Source organism: Felis catus, chromosome C2, assembly GCF_018350175.1.
Source record: "Felis catus isolate Fca126 chromosome C2, F.catus_Fca126_mat1.0, whole genome shotgun sequence".
NCBI classification, from domain to species: Eukaryota; Metazoa; Chordata; class Mammalia; order Carnivora; family Felidae; genus Felis; species Felis catus.
The window spans coordinates 1,293,970-1,316,997 of record NC_058376.1 but is presented as its reverse complement, the minus strand read 5'-3'; the positions used below and the strand labels follow the sequence as shown (position 1 = coordinate 1,316,997).

Here is a 23,028-nt window from a genome sequence, read left to right as displayed (position 1 = left end):
TCCCACCGTTAAGGTGGCACGCGTCCCAAACCGTGAGCAGAGCCGTGCGACCTTACGGACCCCCGCGGATGCCCTGTCGGGACCTTCAAACTGATTCTACCACGTGTATGGAACTTCAAGGCACCGGCAGGGCCAATGCACTCTTGCATTGAGAGACTCTTGGGTCTCAGAAGAGTTTTTGGAGTCTATGAAAGTAGGTGTTTTGTTTCAGGGTGGCACTGGGAGGAGTCCTGGGGAGGGGAGTGAGCGCGTTAACATCTTTGGCTCCGCGTAAGTGAACTTCAAATTATAACATCGACTAAGAGAAATTCGGTGCCCCGGCCCCTCGGCGGCCTGCCTGGGGGTCTGAAGGCTCGGGGGGTCCACACCCACATGGAGCCCGGGGGACGGGGGTGGTGCCTGGAAAGCACCTGCCACCACCCTGTGCCGGGTCCCCCGGTTTCCAGAGGTGAGGCCGGCAGAGGACTCCCAAGAAGATGGCAGGAAGAAATCTGTCTTCCCTGCAGGCTCTTCATTTCAAACCCACAGAAGGGGTGGAAGGCCGGCGCTCTGCTGACTCACGTGCACCTGCACCGCGCTTTGGGCCGTTAACGTTCGCCGCGTTTTCCGGGCAGTCCTGTCCCCCGTCCACGTCTGCGTGCGCGGACACGTGTCCACACGCGGGAGCGTCTGCGACGTGCATGTCCACGCTCATCACACATCTGTGCGTGCGCACACGCGTGGCACACGTACCCACATGCGCGCACGTACACGCTTTCCCGCGGCAAAGTGAGGTGCGGCATCCTGACCGTTGCCCTGGCAATTCCGTGCATCTCCCGAAGCGAGGAATTCACGGTCTGTCCATACTCATTTGAGTCTGTCCATACTCAAATGTGCCCCGGTGCCCGGTGACGTCCATTACAGAGCCAGCTCATATCTTCGCTCCGCGGCCCCAGACCCGTGGAGGTGCACACGTTGCACTTGGTGGGGTGGCTCCTCTCCTCCTTGCTCTGGAACCCCCCTCCCGCCGTGTCTTTCCTGACGTGGACAGCTCTGGGGAGTCCAGCCGGCTGTCCAGTGGAACGGCCCAGGCCGACTTGACCAGCTGCTTCCCCGTGTTTGGACTCAGGCAAGTGCCCCGGGCAGATGGCCACGGGTCCTCCTGGTGGCCTTCATCGGGAGGTGGGAGGTGGTAGACGTGGCGGTGGCCCCGGCCAGGCCGAGCCCAGCGGGTGCTTGGTCCCCGCGACATTTGACACCTGGGGAATCTCTGCCCTCCGACCACATCTCACTTCCGTGACCGTGCTTCCCAGTGGGTGGCCGTGCTCTGTGGGGGTGGGGCTGCACAGACCTCCCCCCACCCCCAGGGAGGCCCAGGGTCCCCTCAGGCTCGTGGCGGGGACTAGCAGCCCACCCAGCGGAGCGCCGGGCGATGCTTGGCGTTAGCTGGGAGCCGAGATAGTTCCCTTGGGTGTCACTGTCCCCGTAGGGCATTTGAGTTTGGAGGCTGGAGGGTCATTCTTCCCACCAGACCGCCCCTCCCTCCCTGGAGGCAGGGACACCAGAGCCTTGGAAATGCTGGGGTACATCAGCCACAGCGGTGTTGGGGGAAGAGCTGAGAACGCATCGTCATGAACGTGGGGGGCCTCTGCCCTCCCCACAGTGGGGAGGGTGAGTTTGAACCACGCGCCGAGGACTGAGTTGAAGAGGGAGGACCGGACGCTCTGGTGGTCAGACATCAGGCGGGGCTTGCCGTGTTCCTGCCGCCGCCTGTCCCTTCGGGGTTGTGTGCTCAGCTCCCACGGGGCAGTGGGGCCAGGCGGGCTCCTCGGGTGACTGAGCGCCCACCAGGGAGGGCAGGTGCCTGTGGGCCCCGGCCTGGGCCCTGGCTGCCTGCCACCTCACGCCCCTTCACCTGGACAGTGGCCCCGAGGCCGGGCAGTGGCTGGTGGGGAGGCCCGGTGGGGGGCAGCGGCCCGCCAGTGAGCAGAGCCTTCAGTGGGCATCTCATGATGAGCCGGTCTTTTATCCTCGTGTTTGAAAAAGTCACCCACGAAATGCAGAGTTTGGGCAGAGCACTTGGGCGCGTTAGGCAGTTATAACCCAGTTACACCACAGGAAGATGAAAAGTCGTGTTTTCATTTAGAAAGAGCTGGAAATGTATGCACAGCGTAGGGACCTTTACCGGCCCTGCTGCCTCCTAGGAGCGTGGGTGCCCAGGTCTGCTCCTCAGGGGTCGGGGACACATGCCAGGGCTGGCCTGGGACCGTCCCTGGCCTCCGAGGGAGGAGCAGGAAAGAGGGCCCCAGGGTTACCTGAGGAGGGGTCTCTGCGTCGGGGGGCAGCGGGGATGGGCCCAGGGGAGGAAGGGGTGAGGACCCTGGGCTCTGGGCAGCCAAGGGGCCTCAGCATGAGGGGCGACGTGTGAGGTCACGATGGAAGGCTCTCTGAGAGGCGAGTGCACTCAAAGCCCTTCTCGGAAGCTCACACAAGGCTCGTCTGAGACCAGAGCGTTGTCTTGTTTCTTGCAGGCTGGTTTTTTCTGTTCACATGTGGGTGTTTTGTGCTTTTTCAAAAATGAAAATAAAAGACCACATTATTCAGGAATCCAGACCGGACAGACCAAAAGATGGGACAGACCCTGGTGTGGGGGGAGGGGGGAGCAGCTGCCTCGTCGGAGCCCCTGCTGTCCTGCGAGGTCCCTGTGTGTTCTCCGTGTGTCTGTCCATAGGGGCGCGAGGTTGCCCCCAATGCTGGGAGCTGCAAGGCCGCCCAGGCTGCCCGCGCTCTGGCCGGGCCAGACGGGGCCGCGCTCTGGGCTTCTGTGGGCGGCACCGGGTGCCCAGAGACCTTCTCAAGCGCGTGAAGCGCCTCCGTGGGCGCGTGGGGGTCAGTGCGCCTCCTTCCGCAGGGGTTGTCTCTGGAGTGCCGCCTGAGCCGTGTCCCCAGACTGCGTCCCCAGCCTGGGTGCCCTCACCTCGGGGCTTTCCGGACCCCTCCCTGCTACTTTCTGGACCTGTACGAACACACGAGTGACTGAGTCCCCCCGGGGCGTGACGAGGGGTCCTGCTGCCCGGGGCGGCTTCCCTTGGCCACAAGGACCCGAGCGCTGACCATCCGCGGGGGGGTTCCTCTTCTTTGACTCTTGGGGACACTGAGGCACTCGGACAGAGAGGGGTCGCTTTTCCCTGTTGACTAGCAGGTTTCAGGCCCGGGAAACAGACGTTGAGACACTTTACAGGGAGCGGCTCCAGTCGTGGCTCCGGCACCCCCCAAGGTGTGGCCTCCGCCTCAGGGTGGCCTAGTCGAGGAGCAGTGGTGCTGGGGGCGGGGCAGCCCAGAAGGAGCCTCGGTGCCCACAGACACCCCGTGTCGCCCAGCTGGGCGGCTGACCCCTGTTCCCCAAGGGTCGGGCCGCGGCTGCCCAAGCAAACTCCTGGGACTCCCCGGCCCGACCCAGCACAGACGGGTGTTCGGGTCTGGGGCTGCCACGGCCGCAGCGTCGACTAGATGGGGTGCTTTGCATGGACCATAAGGAGTGGCTTCCTGGGGCCTTGGCCAGCCAAGTGCTTTCAGAAGTGTCGCACCCGACCCAAAGACACTTGTGCCTCACCCACTGGAAGTGGGTTGTCCCCTTCTTCTCTGTCCCCACGGGCAACTGGGTGATTATCCAACCTCAGCGGGAGGCACAGGCTCCGGCCCACGAGCCGGACAGGACCCTTTACACGGAGCCGGTCGGAGCCCCCGGGCCCAGACCCCACAGGGAGCGTCCCAGGAGCTGGGCCTGCTGCAGCCGTGGTGGAAGAGGGGTCGAGGGGAGCCTGGTCTACACCACAGAGCTGTCTGTGCATGAGCCTGTGCTGTCTGTGCACGTGAGCCTGCATGCACGTGCGAGTGTACACACACGTGAGTGAGCGAGCGTGCTCGAGTGCGAGCGTGCGTGTGAACGGGACATGTGTGCACGTGCGTGCGCGTGCGTGAGCGTGCACCCGCGAGCGTGAGGCCGTGATGTGTGTGGCGGTGACCGGTAGGCAGCGCACACAGGCTGCTCCCCGGGGCCGCGCTGCTGTGTCCGGGGAAGGTTAACCGTGTGACGTTCTAGCAGTGCTCCCAGGTGACCGTGGCCTCTGGAAGGTGGCAGGAGGGGCGGGGTCTGGAGTGTGAGGGCACCGGTGGGGCGTGGGGGGTGCAGGGCCGCCTCCCGCTCCCGGTTCTGCCTGGAAAGGCGAGTCGGGCCAGTGGGTGCGGGGCTGGCCTTGCCGGAGGGGGCCCAGGGAGTAACTGAGTGCACAGGGCCACCTGGGGGGATCAGGGAGCTGCCCCCCAGCAGAGCAGCCTGGGGTCCCCTCCCCCCACGAGTGGGAGAAGAGAGGGCCTTGGAATTCCTGTCCTGAGATTTTCCAGAGACATTTTAGGCATAAAATCACATTAGTGAATCTTCAAGCAAAGAGACGATTCTCTGGGCATTTCTGAGAATTCGGAGCATCGTGGGGATTAACGCTGGGAACGCGGCCTCACAGAGACACAGATGTTTGCATATGGATGTCCCCGTCCTCGGGGGGACACGGCATTCCCCTGTCCTGAAACTCGAGTTCCCAACTCCGACAGCCGGGCTCTGCCCTCTGGACGGCAGTTAACTGATTGTGTCCTCAGTGCTCTGAGCTGGGGACAGTCGGGGGACACGTCTTCAGGGCTCTCACCACAGCTGCTAGACTGCTGAACCCAACTCTGGGGGAGGAGGGGTCCAGCCACAGCCTGGAGCAGACCGGGTTCGAGGGGACGTGGGATCTGGTGTAGAGTGTGGTGGTAAAACCAGCGTGTGGGGGTGTGTGTGTGTCTGTGTGTGTGTGGTTGTGTTGTGTGTCTGTGTGGTTTGTAGTGTGTGTCTGTGTGTGGTGTGAGTGCACGTGAGCGTGCATGAGCAAGCGTATTTGCACGAGTGAGCAAGGACATTTGTGTAAGCGTGGCCGGGGAGCCTCCCCTCCCCCCAGAAGAGGCCAGAGCACCAGCCCCGCCCCCCCCCCCCCCCCCCCGCGGGAGCCCAATGTGGCCCGGAGGCGGCGGCACCTCCAGCCTCGCCAGCCAGCCCGCAGTCCTGCTGCGCGTCCCAGGGAGGGGGGCGGGGCGCAGCAGCTCTCGGGGTAACAGGAGCCCCCACCCCCGGGGCCCCGTGCAGAGTCGGGGTAACCTGAACCACCCCCTCCCCAACCCGTGCAGAGACGCGGTAGTTGTGTCGGGCCCAGCACGTGGGCTCCGGGGAGAAGGTCGGAGGGGCGTCCCGGGGCACCGGTGGTCGGGGGGCTGAGGAGCGCGTGGCTCAGAGCAGGCGGGCGCCTGGCCCCTTGGTCCCCGACCACCCGCCCTCGGGGTCCTCCGTGGAGAACGTAGCCGAGGCGGCACTTGCTGCGGGGGAATTGGAACGTGGAGCACTTCTGAAGTTCCAGCGTCGCCACAGATTGGTGGCCCCGGGCCAGGCTCCTCCGGGGTGCTCTCCGCCGCGGGGAAGGCAGGCGCGCCCGGAGCTGCCCAGGGTGCCCTGCGTCCCCAGCCCTGCTCCCAGCAGACGGCCCCTGCCGGGCCGGGCCCCTTCTCGCGGAGGACACCCCCACGCCTGCGCCGCCGGCACGCGTGTCGGCGGAGGGCGCTGGGTGCGCCGCGAAGCGGTCTGCGGCTGCTTCCAAGACGGGTGACAAGTTCGCTGGGGTGCCTGTCCCCTCGATTTAGAGGTCTGAGCCTTCTCCCTCCGCCCAGGCTGAGAAGGTGGAAGGAAGGAGCCCCCTGGAAAGGCCAACCGAGCGGCAGGCGGCGGGCGGGCCGGGCGGGGAGGGCGGGGCCAGGCCAGGCCAGCCCCGCCCCTGGGACGCAGACACCGCCCGCGGCCCCGGCGGAGCGCACTGCACCGATGGCTCGCGACCCCGGCGGCCGCCTGGGCCTTCTGCTGCTGCTGCTGCTGCTCACCTATGGCCTCGCGGCCGCCCAGGTTGACCTACTGAACTGGCTGTGGGCCCCTAGGACCGCTGGGCCCACGGTGGAACCGGCCTCCGCGCCCCCGCGCAGCCCACACGTGCAGCCCACGGAGGAGACCGCGGCTCACGTGGCCCCCCGGGATGACCCCACGGAGCAGGGGAGAGCCCCTGACAGCCCTGAGCCGCCCCCGGGGAGGCTGGAGACCGGCCGGGACCAGGCTTCCGCCGTACCCACTGCCTCCACGGCGGGCCCGGACACGAAGGAGGAGAACATCGCCGGCGTCGGAGCCAAGATCCTGAACGTGGCCCAGGGCATCCGCAGCTTCGTCCAGCTGTGGGACGGCACCACTCCCAGCCAGAGCTCCACCGGGGCGGAGACGCCAGCCCCTGGGACCCCCACGGCCCCCCTCACCCTCCCGGGGCCCTCCGGCGTCCCCCCGGAGGACGGGACCACTCTCTGGCTGAGCAGTAGGGCCCTGACCTCTCCGGACACCCAGAGGACCGAGGCTGGCACCCTGCCAGTGCCCACCCAGCTGCCTCCCTCCCCCGGCAGGCCCCGGGCACCGCTCAGGGAGCCCTCTGTGCCGCCATCTTCTCCAGGTAGAGCTTCTCTCTCCTCTGTGCCGGGCGGGGCCCCTCCCCGGGGGACACAGCCGTCCCCGAGGCGGCCCCACGATCTGGACGGCGGAGGACCCTCCCCCGTGGCCGCCCGTGCTCGCCGGCAGCGCCGACTCGCTGACAGCCGCAGGCCCGCGCCGCATCTGCTTCCGCTGGTGACGGGTCTCCCGGGCGCCCACGCTGCCCCCTTGGCTCTGTCCTCTGACCTCCCCGCCCTGGTGTCTCCGATCCCACTCCCCGCTGTCACCGGGGACAAGGGTGCTTGGGCTCCTCACGTGGCTAACTCTGTGGGGCCTGGTCTCGCTAATAACTCCGCGCTGCCCGGGGCTGACCTGCCGACCCCCACCCGGCAGCCTGCCCGCCCCGCCGGCCGCTGCCTGCCCCTGCCGCCCTCCCTGCCGGTCTGCGGTCACCTGGGCATCGGGCGCTCCTGGCTGCCCAACCACCTCCGGCACGCCAGCAGCGAGGAGGTGCGGGCCGCGGCGCGGGCGTGGGGGCCCCTCCTCCGGACGCACTGCCACCGCTTCCTCGCCTGGTTCTTCTGCCTGCTGCTGGCCCCGCCCTGCGGTGCTGGCCCGCTGCCCGCCCCTCCGCCCTGCCGCCAGTTCTGCGAGGCCCTGGAGGATGCGTGCTGGAGCCACCTGGACGGGGGCGGGCTGCCGGTCACCTGTGCCTCGCTCCCGGCCCAGGAGGACGGGGTCTGCGTGTTCATTGGGCCGGGTGCAGGTAACTGGCAGGCCCATCCTCCCCACCCTGTCCTTCCTGTCCCCCCCAGGGGAATTTGGCCGTGCTGGTGTGAGCCTGGAGCAGAGGCCCCCACCCCGCCCACGATGCGAGCGAGAGGCAGAGGGGGCGTGATGCCGCTTTGCAGGCGGGAGGCTGAGCCCTGGAGTGGGAGAGAGGGCGTGTGACCCTGGCACGGTGCACGACAAGGGCCGAGGCTCGGGAGCAATCCCTGTCTGAAGGTCGTGGCTCCTTCCGTCCTCCCCATGGCTCCAAGATAGCCGTTGACACCCGCAGTTACGGGGGTGACGGGGGGGGGGTGGTGGAGACAGAGGCATGAGGCCGTGACCTGACCCGCCAGCCAAATTCTGGCTCCTCTGGCCCATTGTGGTCCAGTCTGCATGGCTGGGGGGGTTCATGGAGGCTGAGGGGGCCTCCAGGGTTCGATGCTGGAGGGAGGGTTCTTGCTGCTTAGAAGGTCAAGGGGTCACAGCCGTGTGAGCAGTGGGTTGTGGAGGTCAGGGGCTGCCCCATCCGGATCTGTGAGCTCTGGGGGCCGCTCCTGGGCCTCACTCCCCACGTGGGCCGTGCCCCATCGCCCCGTGGTGACAGGGGACAGGGCAGGGCTGTAACCTTAGAAAGGCCCCCCAGCTGCCTCTGTCTCCACGGGTGGGCCCCTGAACAGTGTGCCTACTCCCGTTGACCCTCGAGGCCCCGTCCCGTCCCCGTTGGGCTGTGTGTCCGGCTTCCCCTGCCCCCCACCCCACGCCCTCGGGAGCGGCCTTGACCTGCTTCAGTCCCTGGGGTCATTGGGCTTCAGAGCGGGCTGCACTGGACCCCAAGGTGGGGGGTGTCACGCTGCTGGTCCCCTCAGGGATGTGTCCCTGTGCCCACCTCCAAGGAGGAAGCATGTGGGATGGGATGGAGGGGGACCGTGGCTGCCGCGGGCGGACGAGCAGGCAGGCTGAGCCCTGCGTGTGAGTGAGCAGGAGTGGCCAGGAGGTCATCTGGCCGAGGAGCATCCTGCGTGGGGCCCTGCAGTCCCAGTGTGTGCAGAGCCAAGGGCCCTGTGGCTGCCAGGGAACAAGGGCGGGAGCTGGGGCTGGGGGGTTCTCATGCAGCAGGCAGGGCTGCGTGGGGTGTGGAATTTCTCTGACCGCAGCTGCCTCAGTCAGCCAAGTGGCCTGAAAGGGACTTCTCACTGGACATCTGCACACGTTGGCAGGGCCCCCGCCGGTCAGGGAGGCCGTGTTCCCGGTGGAATCCTGGGGAATTCCTCTGTCAGTGCTAACTGCCTGTGCCCCCTCAGGTCAGAGGTGGGGGTCAGGCCTCCATCACAGCAGGGACCCCTCCTGGGTGTGGTCTGGCAGGGCGAGGGTCCCCGGGGGAGCCAGAGCTGGGGGCTGGGACCACCCACTGCTAGGCCACTTGATGGGGGTGGGCAGGGCGGGAGGAAGGCCCTGATCCGGAGGGAAGGGACTAAGGGGGACCCTAGTCCCCTCCTTCGTGTTGGTAACTGGTCCCCCAGCAGTGAGTGTGAGGATCCTGGCTGAGGGAGGTCCTTGGGCTACCTGGCTATTGGGAGGCTGTGGGGGAGGGGGATTATGGGGGGGGGTGTGGGGGGGGCGGTTTTCTATAGCAGAGGGAGACCCGAAGGGTACGTGCTGCTTCTTTCCCGGGACCCCCACCAGAACTGCCCACGGAGGCTCCCCACCAAGGCACCGCCATTTCTGTCCCTTCTCTCGAGTGTGTCCTACATGGGGGCCACAGGCTCCAGGGCAGAGATGGCCCCCACTCCCCTCACGCTGGGGCAGTGGGGTGTGGACGGATCACTTGGTCCCTGCACACCAGCCCGAGCTGCAGCTCTGTCCAGCCCCTTGGAAGTGCCTCTCCTTATCTGCTTTCTTCTCATTCCCACAGGGAGAGTTGGGGGGGAGCGGCAGGCACCAGCCCTGGACTGGGGGTGGGGGGGGGACAGTGCAGCCACTGGTTGGGGCCCAGGGAGGTGGTCGAGAGGAGAGGGCTGCTATGGGAGCTCCCATGCAGGGGCTGGAGCTGGCCGTGGGTCAGCACGCCGTTGGGGACCTGTGTCAAGTCTGTCTCTGTGGGCTTGTCTCTCAGGACCCAGAGAAAAATACGTAGGGCCCCCACACAGGAGAGGCTCAGCCAGCAGGGGGACTGTCCCCTGGGAAAGGGGGCACCAAGTGGGGGCATCGCCACAGCACAGTAACAGGCAGCCTGACGGTGAAGACAAGGTCACGTTCTGAGCCTGGAGCAGGTGTTGTTACGCTTGTGTACAGGGGAGAAACTGAGTCTAGTGGGGATAAAGATGTGTGTGCGCTGCCCGGCTAGCAAGAGGGAGCTGGGAGCTGGACCCAGGCAGCCTAGCTCCCGGACTGGACCCAAGTGCCACATGGACGCCGGACAAGCAGAACCCCAGGCTGCGAGGACCCCAGGTGGCCGGTGGGGTCCCGTCACTGTGACGGTTCTGAGGCTGGCGCTGTCTTCTGGGGACGTCTGCCCTGGACCTGCCGTGTGCTCAGGCTTCCCCACTGCTGGGCTTTGCGTCTACTGTTTAACGAAACGTGAATTCGAAAACAGTGTGGTTTAAGTGCTTCAATGACTTGAGGCCTCACTTCACTTTAAGACCAGACCAGACCACCTTCGTGGAAAAATACTTAGGCTTACCTTTCACCTCTTGGCAACCTACAAATACCGTTTGAGGACGCCGACTGAACTTTGCACAGATGCACTTGCCGTGGCTTTGGTGTCTCATTCTTTCTTGCTGGGGTGTCAGGTGCCCAAATCGGTGGATGACGTTGTCTGCAGGTAAGGAGGTACGCAGCGCTTGGAATGGGGTTTCCTTGACCATCCACCCCAGGAGCATCAAGCTTACCGTTGTCTCCAGTGGCTATTCCTTCCTGCACTGAAGAACTGAGGTAGGACATCATGCAGACAGGAGCTCACCTTTGGCCTCACTGAGGAGGAGCAAGATGGCGGCTGCGATTGTGCCCATGTACTGGCAGGTTGGACCCTCCACATGGGGACTCATAGGACCATCTCCCTGACACTGTCCTTCCCCTTAGTGAAGGAGTTGTCCATCCTGCCACAGGGAAGTCATTTGTGACCGCTTTCCTTTTCAGTTGAGAAATCAAATCTTGAACTATTGTTACTATTATATTTCATGTGAGCAGCTGGTCCACCCACCCACTTTCATCCACCCATCCATCCATCCACTCACCCACCTATCCGCCCATCCATCCATCCACTCACCCACCCACCTATTCACCTGTCTATCCATCCACTCACACATCCATCCACCCACCCATCCATCCATCCATCCATCCATCCATCCATCCATCCATCCATTCATCCATCTATCCATCTACTCACCCATCTATCTACCCACTCATCTGTCCATCTATCCATCCATCCATCCATCCATCCATCCATCCATCTATCCACCCATCCCTTCACCCATATGTCCATCCATCACCCATCCATCCATCCACCCACCCATCCCTTCACCCATATGTCCATCCATCACCCATCCATCCATCACCCATCCATCCATCCACCCACCCACATATCCGTCCACCCACCCATCCACCCATCCATCCGTCCACCCACCCACCCATCCACTCACCCATCTATCTACCCACTCATCCATCCATCCATCCATCCATCCATCCATCCATCCACTCACCTATCCGTCCACCCACACATCCATCCATTCATCCATCTGTCCATCCACCCACCCACCCACCCACCTATCCATCCACTCACCCATATATCCACCCACTCACCCACCCATCCACCCATCCACCCACTCACCCACCCACCTATTCACCTATCCATCCACCCACACATCCATCTACCCACCCACCCATCCACCCATCCACTCATCCATCCATTCATCCATCTATCCATTTACTCACCCATCTATCCACCCACCTATTCATCCATCTATCCACCCATCCATCCATTCATCCATCTATCCGTTCACCTACCCACTTACCCCATCCATCCATCCATCCATCCATCTATCTATCCACCCATCCATTCACCCATATGCCCATCCATCACCCATTCATCCATCCACCCACCCACCCATCCACCTAACCATCCATCCATCCATCCATCCATCCATCCATCCATCCATCCGCCCATCCACTCACCAATCTATCCACCCACTCATCCATCCATCCATCCATCCATCCACTCACCCATCTGTCCATCCACACATCCATCCATCCATCCAACCATCCATCCATCCATCCATCCACTCACCCACCAACCTATTCACCTATCCATCCATCCACCCACACATCCATCCATTCATCCATCCATCCATCCATCCATCCATCCATCCATCTGGATATCGGATCAGGTTTACCATGTGAGAATGTGATTGTCACATGTAATATGCAATTTGTTTTTGTCTTGAAACCTGTCTGGAGAGAACCCACAAAGCAGGCAGTGGGAGCAGATGCTCAGCTTCACACGGTTGAGTTTTGTGTGTCAGTGATTCCAATGTAGGATCTTGTTTGGGATCATTTCTCTTCCTGGTATATGGGCCCAGCCTCTCCCCCACTGCCATGCTGGTTTCCCTCTATGTTCTCTTTCTGATCTCCTGATTCTTGGAGTATGCAGGAGGCTCAGCAGCCCCTTCCTGTACTGGGGCCATGCGCCCAGAGAGGCTGACCTTGTGACCGGCAAGAGTGGCTGTGGGTGCTGCCTTGTCCACTCCAAGCAGCACATCCAGTGTTGCGGGAGCCTCGGCATGTGTTTGAAGTACATAGAACTGTTCAGGGACGCCTGCCTCCTGACAGGGCTCCTTACACAGAGGTCTGTGGGCAGCCCCACTTGGAAGGAACAGGCTCTGCAGACATGGGCCTCAGTTCCGAGGAGGAGAGAGGGTGCAGAGCAGCTGGGGCTTAGAGTGAGCCTTCCTTCTCCTAAGCCCGCAAGTTCTGGCCCTGGGGGACCGTCTCTGCCTGCCATTCTCATCCCTTAGGACCACTCTGCCCCATCATCTTGTCCTCTGCTGCTTCTCTCCTGGGTTACATTTTTATCCCAGAACTAGCTCATGAGCTACACTGGCATTGAGATGGGAGTCACACAAGAGAGAGCTGAAGCCAGCTCCCGAGCCCCCTCGCTGCTGGTTTCCCGTTCCCTCTGTGGATTTGCGTACGTGCGTGTCTCCTGTGGCTGCTGTAACAAATAATCGCACTTAGCGGCTTAAAACAATACAGATGTGCAACCTGACGGTTCTGGAGGGCAGAATTCCGAAATCCGTCTCACTGGGCTAAGATCAAGGTGTCTGTCCTGTGTTCCTTTTGGGGACTGCAGGGAAGAGTCCGTCCCCTGCCTTCTGGGGGCTGCCCAAGTGCCCCTGGCTGGGAGACACACATGCTTTTAAGGATGTATGTCATTAGATCTGGTTAATCTCCCCATCTGGGGCCGAAACATTAATCACACCTGCAAAGGACCATGCGCAGGTTCCAGACATTGTGGAATGGACATCTTGGGGCCACAGTGTGTGCACAACGTGCAGACAAGTGTGGTTGTTAAAGGTGGAGCCCACGGGGTGAGAGCACGTCTCCACTTCCGAGGGTGTTCATTAGTCTCTCAGTCCACCTTTACAGCCTTTGATGTTTCCTGAAATGTTTGTTCTCAGTGTATTTTCCTCTTTGACATTGACCTTACGTTCCGCACTCACCCCAGACATTTTTTCCTTTTTGGTTGCGACTGTATGTAACAACATGACATGTCCAGAGCCTTCTTTAAACACTTCATTAGGTTCAGGGAGCCTCTGCACATGGGTCTCACTCAGGTCCTTATGTTCTAGTCTAACAAGAAAGTAGGATGAGACAGTGTCTCAGGGACCTTCTCCACCGTTGTTGGGTGTATGTGGCTGATAACTGGCTCGTCTCATCTCAGTGGATTGTCAAAAAGTGTCCCACTTGCCCCCACCCCCACACACGCACAGCCTCCCCCGCTGTCAACATCCTCCACCTGACTTGTGCGTTTATTGCCATCTATGAACCTGCACTGACACCTCATCACCCAGAGTTCATAGTTTCCACTGGACTCGCTCTTAGTGGTGCGTGTTGTGTGGGTTTGGACAGATGTGTAATGACAGCTGTCCACCGTCACGGCGTTGTAATGAGGAGGGAGTGTTTTCACTGCCCTAAAAGCCTCCGCATTCTACCCATTTATCCACACCACCCCCACCACCCCTGGCAACCCCTGACCTTGCTGTTGTCTCCATGGTCCCGCCTTTTCCGGAACGTCGCCCAGATAGAATCGTACAGGATGCAGCCTCTTCAGATTGGCTGCTGTCACTTAGTGAGATGCACCCACGGACCCTCCGTGTCTTCGTGGCGTGACGGCCCGCTCCTTCTTAGTGCCGAATACCATCCCGTCATCTGGACGCACCCGTGTGTTTGCCCATCGCCTCCCGAAGGGCACCTTGGTGGCTTCCAAGGTCTGGCAGTTATGAATAAAGCTGCCGGAAACATCCGCCTGCGGGTTGTCGTGTGGACGTGAACGTTCACCTCCTCTGGGTAGACCTCAAGGAACACGACCACTGGGTCGTATGGTCAGAGCGTGTTCGGTTTTGTAAGAAACCGGCCAACCTTCCTCCGCGGCGGCTGCCCCTCTCTGCTTTCCCGCCAGCAGTGAGGGAGCGTTCCTTCTCCGCGTCCCCACCAGCGATCCGTGTTGTCGGTGTTCCAGGTTGTGGCCGTTCTCACGGGTGCACGGTGACGTCGTTGTCGTTTTCATTTTCTTTTTTTTTTTAATATGAAATTTACTGTCAAATTGGTTTCCATACAACACCCAGTGCTCATCCCAACAGGTGCCCTCCTCATTTTCATTTCCCTGATGACGTGTGACGTCTGTATGTCTTCTCTGGTGAGGTGTCTCTTCGGGTCTTTGGCCTACTTTTTAATCGGGTTGTCCGTTTTCTTATTGCTGAGTTTTAAGTGTTTGTGTATTTTGGATATATCTTCTTTTATCAGATATACGTGTTGCAAATATTTCTCCCAGCCTCTGGCTTGTCTGCTCATCTCTTACCAGTGTCTTTCGCAGAACAGAGATTTTACATTTTGATGCAGTCCAGCTTATCAGTTAGGTTGTACCTTTGGTGTTGTATCTAAAAAGTCGTCCCCCTGCCCAAGGTCCCCGAGGATTTCTCCTGTATCATCTTCCAGGCGTTCGATAGTTTTGCATTCTACGTTTGGGTCTGCAATCCGTTGTGAGTGAACTGTTGTGAAGAGTGTAAGGTCTGCGTCCAGATTCCCCTTCGAGCGCCCCTCATGGAAGAGACTCTTTGCCCCCTTGATTGCCTTTGCTCCTTTGTCAGGGATCCGTCGGCTGTCTCTGTGTGGCTCTCCTTCTGGGTTCTCCATTCTGTCCCATGGATCGATTTGTGTGTCCTTTCTCCACCACCACACTGTCTTGATCACTGTAGCTTTACAGCGAGTCCTGAAGTCAGTAGTGTCGGTCCTCCAACTTTGTTCTTTTTCAACATTGTGTTGGCTATTCTGGGTGTTTTGTCTCTCTATAAACTTTAGAATCGGTTTGTCAATAGCTACAAAATGACTTGCTGGGGTTTTGATGGGGATCACATTCAATCTACAGACAGACCAAGTTGGGAAGAACTGACATCTTCACAGTATTGAGTCTTCCTATCCATGAACATGGAATATCTCTGCGTTTATTTAGGTCTTTGATTTAGTTCAGCAGAGTCTTATAGTTTCCCTCATGTAGATGTTGTACATATATTTGTTATATTTACACCTAAGTAACTAATTTGTGGGAATGCTAATGGGAATGGTATTATGTTTTGCAAATTCTGCTTGCTCATTACTGGCATAGAGGAAAGTGAATTTTGTATATTAATCTTGTATCTCATAACCTTGCTATAATCACTGATTAGTTCCACTCATTAGTTCCAGTGATTTTAGGGCCGTGGCCTTCAGAGGCTTACTCCCGATGGGAACCATGAGGCATTTCACGGAGAGAGAGAAGGAGCCGTCTGTGAGTCGCTGGTCTCCACGGGGCTGCCCCTGTAGCATGCTGCTGTCTTTCAGCCCAGGACAACAGCGGCTGGTGCATCTTGCCTTCTGAATTAATTTGGAGAACTTCTAGCCGCCCGGGAGGAAGGGCAGTGGTGGGCATATCCACGTGTAACTCTGAGGACAGCTGAGTCAGGGCAGCAGGGCCATTAGCACACAGGCCGCTGAGAGTCCTGTTTTCTTCATCTCAGAACATCTCCCTGAGTGCACCCTCAGGCCCCGGGGACTTCTGACGTGAAGGGACGATCACAGCAGCCACCATCTTGGTGGCCACCAGTGTCTGTCTTTGAGCGTCAAGGGACCGCCGTCCTCCCAGAGCCCGGCGTCTTCCCGGAGGGCCCCCCCCCGCTCCCCACTTCCCATCGGCATGAGGGTCTTGCCGGTGAGCCTCGGGGGAGCCCCGGCTGGCTGGTGGTGCTGCCTACCGGGCGCGACGTCAGGCCCGTGCAGAGTGGAGAGGCCCACCCCTGCCCGGGAGCACCAGGCCTGGCAGGAATCCAAAGTGCGTGTCCTCATGTGGGTGGTGTCTGCCTCTCTTCTGTTTTCGTTCTTTGTTCTCAAAGAGCTCTTTGAAAGACAGAACTTGCCTTAGGAAGTTGGGGTTCAGTATTTCTTCCCCCTGCTCTGACTGGGAAGTCCCAGGTCAGCCTGGCCCTGCGGCTCAGGGACAGACCCCAGGTCCCCGTCACACACACACAGACGCACACATATTCGTGCGCACGGTCACACGCTCGCTCGCCACGGTCCTCGGGACATCTGCGCGTCGGCAGCCCCTTCCCGGAAGAGCGTCTCCCCCGTGTGAGTCACACCTCAGAGGTCGACCACACCCGGACAGTAGGTGGGGGTCTTGAGAGAAAAGGCTTTGGGTCGGGGCCCATGGCTGGACTGTGGCTCCAACCACGGGGGACTGGGCTCCGCCTGGTAAAGTGGGTGTGCATGCAGGAAGCCACCGACGTATAGGTGTCTCCTTGAACGGGTGTGTGCCCCCTCCTGTGTCCGGCGGTGACCGGGCTCCCCGGACAGAGAGGTGGCACTCCTGGTCCGAGGTCGTCAGGCTCGCGTGCCTTGGAGGCGTTCTCCTCAGTTGTACACCTGCAGGCTCAGGCAGGTACAGGTGCATGGCCAAGTCAGGCCCTGCTGGGGCCCAGGACCAGGTCGTGGAGAGCGGGGCCTGTGTCCCTCCCCCGCCCCGACAGCAGCCTCTGGTCCCACCTGGAAGGATGAGAAATGAGGGAGAACGCCGGGCACCACGGCCGTGTCCCCAGCCTAGACCGGAGCTCACGTGCTCTAGGACACCGAGGAAGAGGGTGCTCGAGCGGAAGGGAGGGCCGTCCAGTGTGAGCATCCGTTGGCGAAGGCGATCACGGTTCTCCCCAGTGGCTCATCCACCACGTGGCCCCTCTCCAGGTCAGGGTGGCTGTGGCACCGCAGCGTGGACGCCGTGGGAGGGGAGGGAAGCCCCCGACAAACCTGGGGCACTTGAGTGGGATTCGCCTACGGGCAGGCGCAGGACACAGGACTGGTTCAAGCCAGGACGGATCCTGCAAGAGACAGCCCAGCCTCCCGTTCTGATTTTCTACCCCCAGGGCTTTGATTAGTTTCCAGGCCGGTTCGTAATGAGGTAAAACCACAGGGAGCTGCTTGGCGTTCAGCTTTCTCTCCTCTGTAATGCAGTCAGCACCCCGGCCAGGTGCCTCGACTGGTGCCGGAGTATTGTTCCCGCTGTCTGAGGGTGGGCGTGGGGGTCGTGGAGGTGGAGTGGGGCCCGAGCATGGGGCGCGGATGGGGCGCAGCCCCCGGCACCCTCAGCGGGCTGCCCCACCGCATCCTTGCCCCCCTGGTTGGGGCGGTTCCTGTGGCGTCCCCCTTGGGCCTGTGAGCCACAAGCCCCGGCCCCGGGAGGGTGCCCGGAGAAGCAGGGCAGGTGCCAGGCGGGTGGGGAGCCCCTCGTGACTCAGTGTCCCCCTGGCACCCTGCCTGCTTGGTCTCTCCCACGCGCAGCCTCACCGGGGTCTCCCTCCTCTTTGCAGAGAGCCTGGGCACGGAGGTGGGGCTCCTGCAGCTGCTCGGAGAGCCGCCGCCCCAGCAGGTCGCCCAGGTGGACGACCCTGACGTCGGGCCGGCCTTCGTCTTCGGCCCGGATGCCAACAGCGGCCAGGTGGCCCGGTACCACTTCCCCAACCCGTTCTTCCGCGACTTCTCACTGCTCTTCCACATCCGGCCCGCCACCGAGGGCGCGGGGGTGCTGTTCGCCATCACGGACGCGGCCCAGGCGGTGGTCTCCGTGGGCGTGAAGCTGTCGGCCGTGCGTGACGGGCAGCAGCACATCCAGCTCCTGTACACCGAGCCCGGCGCCACCCGCACCCGCACGGCCGCCAGCTTCCGCCTGCCCACCTTCACCGGCCAGTGGACGCGCTTCGCGCTCAGCGTGGACGGCGCGACCGTGGCGCTGTTCGTGGACTGCGAGCTGTTCCAGAGGGTGCCCTTGGTGCGCTCCCCGCGGGCCCTGGAGCTGGAGCCCGGCGCCGGCCTCTTCGTGGCCCAGGCTGGAGGAGCAGACCCCAGCAAGTTCCAGGTAAGCTGACAGCCACCGCTGGTGTGGGGACCGGCCCTGGTGTGGGGGTCTGGCCCCCGGGGACAAGGGACGGTCTGCCTCCTGCCTTGTGCAGCAGTGCCAGGGAGAGGACCGCCCGCGGGGCGGGGCCGCTGGCCGCTTGAGTGCAGGCCCCGGTTGGGGATGTGGTGGAGGTCTCGGAGGCCCCCCGGCACCGTCCCCTTCCCAACTGGACCCCATCTGCGGCACACGAGAGCCCCTCCATTGTGCGTGGTGCCCGCGGTGACCCCGGGGTCCGGGCCCCCCTGCCCCACGGGGCGGACGGGAGTCAGCGTCCCGGCCCAGCTACGTGAGCTGTGCACATGGCGTGGCCCTGAGCGTGGGCTGTTGTGGGGGCGGGCTGCACCCTGGAGGGCGCACTCACCCGCCCCATCAACGTGCCGATGACCTTATTTTCACCAAACTGCTCAGCAGGCCCTCAGCGCAGCTTCCGAGCAGCGAGGGCAGAATTTCGCCAGGGCAACTGGCTCGTGGCGGTCCCACCATGTCCTCGGGGAAGCCCCCACCCCTAAGCCTGGCCTCGGCCTTTCATTCTGGGGGCAGGCGGGTCCCAGAGCCTGGAGGGGGTCTTTCTCCCGGGCCCTCAGCGCCCACGTTTGTTGGAAACTTGAGCCGGACTCCCTGCCTCCGGTGAACATCGCGTGGACACCCTCCACGGGCACTGACCCACAGACCCCCAAACCCTGACACTGGAGCCAGCCGGCGGCTAGAGCGTCCCCGCTCAGCGGTCCAGACAGGGGCCCCTGTGTGTGCTGAAAGGGGCCGTGTCCCCGGGGGACAGAAAGTTAATTATTGCCCAGAGAAAGGCTGCTTCATGAAAGTTGTTCTAAGTCCTGGTGACTTGGGTGCTGAAAGCTGACCTTTTGCCTCTGGCAGGAACTTTAACCCTTGGGGTCTGGGAGCCAGCAGGACTTTGATACGAAACTGGGCCTCTTTGTGTTTTCGCTTTGATCCTCAAACGTGATTAACTGCAAAGAAGTCAGAGCCGTCTGTCGAGGCGGGGGCTGTGTCCACTGGCTGTTTGTTGTGTGACTTCCCGGGAAGCTGAGGACAAAAAAGCGTCCCGTGTGTCCCCACGTCTCTAACACTTCAGCAGAAAGGCTGCCTGTGTGCGGGTGGGGACAGGGTTGCCCGGGTCACCACTGTCGTGGGTGAGGACGCCCGGCGCCTCCTCCCTGTGCCTCGTCGGGGCTGCGTGTCACGTGTGCAAAACACATTCGCCACTGGAAATAGGCAGATGGTGTCTGGGTGTTTTAACTTGCATTTCTCGGTTGCTAGTGTAGACAGACTTAGATTTTTTTTTACATGGTTTTTGGCTATTTGCATTTCTTCTTTTGTGACTGGCCCATTTATGTTCTTTGCACTTTGGTCTTGGGGGTTCAATAATTTCTTACTGACTTTTACAAACTCTTTATATATGAAAGAAAATGGTCCTTGGTTTTGTGCACTTAAAATTTTAGCTCTCAGTTTGTCCATTTGCGTTTTCACCATGTCACTTTTTTGTTCAAACCGTTGAGATACTTAAAGTGTTTACGTGGAAGATGCCCATGGCGGGAGAAGATGCCCGTGGCGTGTAGTATCGTGGCCAAGTCTCTGAAGGTTAGGAAGACAGGACTCCTGGAGCGGGGTGTGGGCTCCTCCGTCGGCGCTGGGCTGTGGCCTGCCTGCCCCGGGTGGCTGCTTGACTTCCAGCTGACTTCGCTTGTGTCACATGCACCTGAGCCAAGTCTCCTTATGTCCCCACGGACTAGAGGCTTCAGGAATTTTCTGTGTGGGTGTTTGAACGGATTCCAGCTGGCCGAGAGAAGCTCGTAGAACAGGAGACAAATCGGTTTAGCAGCGGGTTTTGCAGACTTTCTGAATCGACGCTCCTGGAGAAGAATCACTCACGCCACGTGATTTACAAGGTTTGGCAGAAGCGAGCTCGGGGCTTAGGGCGCCGGGAGGAAGCTGGGCGGCGTCTCCTCCGGCCCCTCCCAGGCGGTCCAGGCGGGTCCGGACAGAACCTTGATTGTTTGCCTCTGGTCAGAAAAACTGGTCTCTTCGGGCTTCTTCTTCTTCATGAGTCACTTCTGGTAGTCAGCGTCTCCCGGGAAGTCCTGCCTTCCGTGCGGTTCGGACAGCGCTTGCCTTATCGCCAACCCTTTCGGCGGTTGTGTGCCTTTTAATTTTTTTAACCGTTTCTAAAAAGCTCTGCGGCCGCGTCTCCCTCGACCTGCTCCCCCTTCTCCCGCTCCGTGCAGCTCCTCCCTGGCCGCCGGGGGGCTTCTGCGGGTGCCCCCGCCGCACCCCTGGAGCAGACGCGGCCCTGCCTTCCCGGAGGCTGTGCTCCAGCCGCCGCACCTCATGCTGAGCGCTCACCTACCTTGTTCGGCGGGGACTTCCCCCCGCACGCGGCCTTGTGGGCCACGTTATACAGAAATAAGCGCCCCGTCCACTGAAGCCAGGAGGGTGCCCCGCAGCCACGGCAGGCTCGACGCCCGGGATGGCCGGGAAAGGGTCGTCAGGGGCCTGTGGCCCCCAAGCCCAGCACCCAGACCCGCCCCTCCTGAGCGAGGGAGAGCCGGGCGCCCCGGTCACTGCCATCCCCCGCCCGACACCCCTCCTGCGACACGCACCGTGCTCACCTGACGTGACGCGCAGTAGGACGGCCTCGGCGTGATGCCGCCGCATCCCTGCCATTTCCTGCCACGACTGGGGGAGAGAGAGGAGCAGCCTGTGATGGAAGCGCTTGCCCGGACGCGACCCCACGAGAAGGAACCAAGAGGAAGCAGACGGTGTCGTGCTGGCGGCCAGGAGCCACCGGGGCCGGGGCCCGAGGAAGCGGGGCAGCCACAGCGCAGCCGGCGTGGGTGACAGGGCGGGGGAGTCCGGCCCGGAGCGCCACCAGCCACCTCCCCCCCACGGGCTCACTCAGCCCCCCGCCCGCGACCAGGATGCAGCGCTTCCCGGCGGGGCCCCGAGGCCGGGTCAGGGCCACCTCCGAGAATCCGGGGGGCCCAGGGAGGCAGCCCGCGGCCAGTGACCTCGGTGACAAGCGGGCGCAGCACGGGGTTCTCATTGTGCGACTCGGCCGCGCAGCCGGCAGCGTGGCAGCGACGGGACACGTTCCAGACGGTTAACAAAGTGCGACGTCTCCAGATTCCACGTCTGCTTCCAAGCCCGTCTGATATTTGCAGTGTGTCTGTGGCTTTTGCACCACTGACGTCTTCCCCACTAAACGTGTCCCCGGGGAAGCGCGTGCGGCTCCCGGAGCAGCGGCCGGAGCCAACACTGCCCTCCCTGCCGCGTCCCCCGCGGGCAGCCCGGCGAACAGCCTCAGCTGCTGGCAGCTCGGAGCCTCGAGGGACGGGTCTGTGGGGACGGTCACGGCGGAGGTCTGGCCCCCTGGCCCCACCTGCCGGGAGCGCCCGTCCCTCCCCTCGTGGCCGCCACCCCCAGGGCACCCTGCTGCCCCGCGGAGAGCTCGACCTTCTAGAATTTAACACCCGCCCTGTGCTGTCCTTGCGTCTTCAAACTCGGTCACCTGGGCGACCCTGTCCCTCCTTCAACAGGACTGAGGTCGAGAACTTGCATCCCCAGCACGATGCCAGTGCTGACCCCTGACCTGACCCCTGCATTTTTACAGGACGGCCCAGATTTCCCGTGGGCGATGGTGCCCCCAGGAACCTGGCTGGTGGAGAGCACCTGTGTGTATGGAAGGACAGGGGCCTCGCTGCAACGCTCCCTGCTCCTGGTCTGCACACTTGTGCTCACGTGCTCACCCCTCTGTCACCACCCGCACACGTGTTTACATGCACACGCGTGTTCTCGTACGATGCTCTCACTGCATGCACACATATGTGCACACGATGCACACGGGCACACGCCTGCTCTCACACCCTTGTGCACACGCCTCACATTGGCACACGCTCTCTCACGTGCTGTCACTGCATGCACACATCTGCTCACACGCACACATGTGTACGTTCACACGCACGCACGTGCTCACGCATAACCCATCCACACAAAGCTCTCACACATGCTCACACACCTCTCCCGCGCGGCTTGGCCACCCTCCGTGGTGGTTGGACCGTCCAAGAATTTGAAGGGAGGGACGCTTGTCCCTCAGATATACCAAGCACTGTCCATAGCTGACTCCCTGCACCCGGGCGCGGACTTCCTCTCGCCCCGGGCCCAGCTCCGGGGACCTGCCTGCGGCCAGTCCCTGTGCCGCCCGTCCTCCCCCCGCCACGGTCCACAGGGAGGAGCTCTCAATAGTTGTGCCACGCGGTCGGGCAGGCCGTCCCTGAGTCCCGCTGATGGCTCTGCAGTGAGTTCCCCGGTGACCACTGTGAGGAAGGCTGGGCCCCACTCTGACCTTGCACTTTGCCGGGACGCTGCAGGGCGGCATTGCGCCTGGGGGACGGCGGCAGGAGGAGGCAGGGACCGGCGAGGGTGACTCCGGGTCTGCAGGGGCAGCAGTGGCTGCGGTGGGGGTGGCCTGCTGGGCTCAGGGTTAGACACAGGCCACTGTTGGCGTGGTTGAAACATCTCTGGCCCCTGAGACCGTGCTCTCTGTGCCGGGTCACCTTCTTCCTTAAAGAGATGGAGTTCTCAGCTCCACGCTTCCGGAAGGATGCCACCACCACCCTCCCGCAGTGAGGCCACCTAGCAGCCTGGGGACAGGCCCGTGGACAGCAACCCTGCCCCCGGCTCCCTCAGCCCCAGGGTCCGGCCACCGTCTGTCAGCTTGCCTCGGAGCGCCACGAGGCCTGGACATCACTTGGCACGTGCTGGTCCTCACACGGGTGCCCGGAAGAACCTTCTGGAACTGATGACCATCCTGAGTCCAACTGAGAACCAGGGCGGCTTCCTTCTGGGCTTTGACCGCGGAGCCACGGGCAGCTCCTGCCTCTGGTCTTCCAGAACACGCTGTGGCTGGCGGGAGAACGGTGAGGATGAGGTACGTGGTCCTGCCCACGGCCACGTTTTCACCGCCTTCCGAAGTCAGCCCAGCTGCAGGAAGTGACCCTCTGCCACTTGGCGCACCCCACGTCAGCTT

The 23,028-nt window shown here is 62.0% G+C and overlaps 2 protein-coding genes across 6 annotated transcripts in view; one reads left to right on the top strand and one right to left on the bottom strand.

Annotated features, from left to right (window-relative positions):
• The window catches only part of COL18A1 (collagen type XVIII alpha 1 chain), a 91,397-nt gene that overhangs the window by 34,435 nt on the left and 33,934 nt on the right, over positions 1-23,028 (top strand). For 2 of the 5 annotated variants that reach the window (XM_023238615.2, XM_023238614.2), the window contains exons 1-2: positions 5,864-7,289; positions 17,401-17,945. In XM_023238615.2, the coding sequence (XP_023094383.2) occupies positions 5,882-7,289; positions 17,401-17,945 (1,953 nt within the window). In that variant the 5' untranslated portion in view covers positions 5,864-5,881. Of the gene's footprint in view, positions 1-5,863; positions 7,290-17,400; positions 17,946-23,028 lie in introns of those variants that run through there. The other 3 variants (XM_023238618.2, XM_023238616.2, XM_023238617.2) reach the window with 2 other exon arrangements.
• Positions 8,918-21,354, bottom strand: LOC109503260. Its single transcript, XM_045036497.1, has 3 exons — positions 20,612-21,354; positions 9,975-10,109; positions 8,918-9,857 (listed from the first exon to the last, which is right to left on the bottom strand). The coding sequence occupies exons 1-3, from the start codon at positions 21,043-21,045 to the stop codon at positions 9,761-9,763; spliced, it is 666 nt and encodes a 221-aa protein (XP_044892432.1). The 5' UTR covers positions 21,046-21,354; the 3' UTR covers positions 8,918-9,760.